Source organism: Neofelis nebulosa, chromosome 1, assembly GCF_028018385.1.
Source record: "Neofelis nebulosa isolate mNeoNeb1 chromosome 1, mNeoNeb1.pri, whole genome shotgun sequence".
Classification (NCBI taxonomy): Eukaryota; Metazoa; Chordata; class Mammalia; order Carnivora; family Felidae; genus Neofelis; species Neofelis nebulosa.
The window spans coordinates 200986762-200989763 of record NC_080782.1 but is presented as its reverse complement, the minus strand read 5'-3'; the positions used below and the strand labels follow the sequence as shown (position 1 = coordinate 200989763).

The following is a 3002-nucleotide window of genomic DNA, read 5'->3' as shown; positions in this document are numbered from 1 at the left end:
ATTACGTTATCAGAGCAAATTTAGAAATAAAAATTTTCCTCCATCTCATACTTCTTCCCTTGTCCCCAATTTATGGGTAAGAATATTAAGCTTAAGTCGAGTAAACAGAAGACTTTGGATATTAGGCATGCAGTAAACTTGATTGTGAATAACTGCAGCATAAAGTGAAAGGGGTTTCTATATGGAAGGATGGCAATTAACATAAAATAAACAAGATGGAGAGAGGTAGGACAGGATAATGAGGGGCTTATATACTATGGTAAAAATTTCAGACATCACTTTGTACATGATTAAGAGCTACTTTAGTACTGTGAAAATGGAAATGCAAGATTAGATTTTAATAAGCAAGACAAACCAGTCCTGATATTCCAAAGTGATAAGTGCTATAAAGAAAATAAAGCAGATAATAGGACAGAGAGTGACAAATGGTGATGACATTGTGGGTTAAGAAGGTTACATTTGAACAGAGATCTTGATAATGAGAGACATTTGAGCTGAGATCCAAATGTTGAGAACGAATAAGTCATCTGAAAATCTTGTGGAGTAATAGTCAGGGGAAGATCAAATATCCTAAGATGGGGAAAAGTTTGGCATATCTTCTTCTTCTTCTTCTTTTTTTTTTTTTTTTTTTTTTTTTTTTTTTTTTTTTAACATCTGATCTTATTTATTTGTTCCTCTTACAACAATCTCATTTTTGACTGGACTCAGACTTTGAGGTAGAAGCTCTCTGAGAAGACAGCCTCCGTCTCTTGGCAATCTGTTCCTGGCGCTTTTCTTTGGCCTCCTTCATTCTCTTGGCCAAAAGCTTAGCGTATTCTGCAGCCTCTTCCTTGTTTTTCTTCGTGTGCTGCTTCTTCAAAGCAATGGGCCCACGTTTGTGTTGGAGGACAAGTGGAGTAACAAGACGCTGTATCTTGGGTGCTTTGGTTCGAGGTTTCTTACCTTCTTTATTTAGGGGCTTTCTCACAACATACTGGCGGACATCATCTTCCTTTGAGAGACTGAAAAGCTTGCGGATTCTGCTAGCTCTCTTGGGCCCCAGGCGACGAGGCACAGTAGTATCAGTGAGTCCAGGAATATCCTTCTCCCCTTTTTTCACAATGACCAAGTTGAGAACACTGAGATTGGCATCCACAATGCAACTCCGAACAGATTTGCGCTTTCTTTCTCCAGTGCTCCGTGGTCGGTAGCAGGAATGCCCCTTCCTCAACTGTAGGCAGACACGGCCATGGGTCAAGACACCCTGCTTCATGGGGAAGCCTTGTTTGTCATTGCCACCACTGATTCGTACCACGTAACCCTTCCATTCTTCCCCTAAAGCATCAGCAGCAACTTCTGTGGTCATTCGCTTCTCATAAAAGGTACGAAGTTTGCGTTCATCGTCCACTTCAATGAGTTTCTGGCAGCCAGTAGCTGGGAAAGAGATGTTCAGCTTCGTGGTGAGGCTGCCTACCGTCTCCGAGGCACTGGCATATCTTCTTAAGGATAAGCAGATTCCCATGTACATAAAATGCAGTAAAAGAGGGGGAATGTGATAGGAGATCATGTCTGAGATGAAGGGTCAAGTCATGCATGTGTCTTTGTGACACCATAGTAAGTCATTTGAATTTTATTCTAATAGCAATGAGAGTGGACAACTGTTGGGATGATGTTTACCCAATGACTCCCCTAACCTGAGCCATTAAGTACATAACAGACACATTAATCAGAAAAAGTAACACAGGAAACATAGCAGGTATGAACATAAGTAAGAAAGTAACAGAGAAAATGAGTTTAACTCTGAATATATTTAGTTTTAAGTACACTGGAGCAATTAACTGGAGATCTCCTAAGGAAAAATCATGCACTCTGTGGGCCTGTAACACAAGGAATGAAGGGTGAAACCTTGGAAGCAGATGAGGCCAAATCAGCAAACTAATACAAATGGAATGAGACCTAAAGATGAAACTCTCAAGGATTCAATTTTAAGAGGTGTCAGGAGAAATGGAGAGTTAGTAGTAAAAAAGACGGGAAGGGAAATTGGAGTGTATAGGGTGGAGGAAGGCAGTGGAGAAATAGATTTCAAGAAGAGAACATAAATAGTATCAAAACTAAAGAAATTTCAAATCAGATAAAATCTAACATTTTTGATCATTTTTGGCAACAGGGAGGGACAGGATGAGCTTTGGCATCTTAAGAGAGTACTGGAATTAATAATGCTTATAAAATACCATTTATTCAGAAAAATTTTAGAACATTTTAAAGCTTATAGGAGAATGCAGAGAATTTCTGACTCTTATCTGGGGCAGTGGTATGGAACAGGAATAACCAGAGTTGCTCTCTAGCCTTGGAAATGTTGCAAGCCTGCTCAAGCATTATGCCATAGAGATCATAAAACTAAACAGATGTCAGTTTATGTTTTCAGTGTCCTTAATCACTCTTCTACCTCTGCCTTTTTGCTTAAACTACTAATCTCAATGTTTCTCCCCACTTCTTTCCCTCTTCCCTTCTCTCTTTTGTTTCTGTAATTCTCTAGTCTCATATTTTGTTGTCAGTATAATTACTTGCTGTGGGCCGAATAGTGTTCCCTCAAAATTCATACGTTGAAGCCTTCACCCCATATCTCAGAATGTGATTGTATGGATAGAAGGCCTATAAAGAGATAATTAAGTTAATATGATTGCCATGAGGGTGAGTCCTAATCCAAAATTACTGCTATTCCTCCAAGAAGAAGAGACTTAGACACACCAGAGATGCACAAACATGAAGGAAAGAGTATGTGAAGAGGCAGCAAAAGGGTGGCCATCTGCAAGCTGAGGAGAAAGGCCTTACAGGGAATGAACCCTGCTGGCACCTTGATCTTGAAATTGCAGCCTCCAAACTGTGAGAAAATAAATTTCTGTTCTTTAAGCCACCCAGCCTGTAGTCTGGCTTGTTATGCAGCCCTAGCAAATAATACAGTGCCCTTCCTTACTCTTGTGGTTCTTCACTACCATCATAGGCCTCAGCCCATACTTTTCTCC

The 3002-nt window shown here is 40.0% G+C and overlaps 1 protein-coding gene across 1 annotated transcript; it reads right to left on the bottom strand.

Moving 5' to 3' along the window:
* Positions 1-655: 655 nt before the first annotated feature.
* LOC131491254 (small ribosomal subunit protein eS6-like) lies at positions 656-1546 on the bottom strand. The gene has a single exon (XM_058693957.1). The coding sequence runs from the start codon at positions 1544-1546 to the stop codon at positions 689-691; it is 858 nt and encodes a 285-aa protein (XP_058549940.1). The 3' UTR covers positions 656-688.
* Between the last annotated feature and the right edge of the window lie 1456 nt (positions 1547-3002).

Coding starts and splice junctions, on each gene's coding strand:
- LOC131491254 (XM_058693957.1), bottom strand. CDS start 1,546: ATGATCTCCTATCACATTCCCCCTCTTTTACTGCATTTTATGTACATG.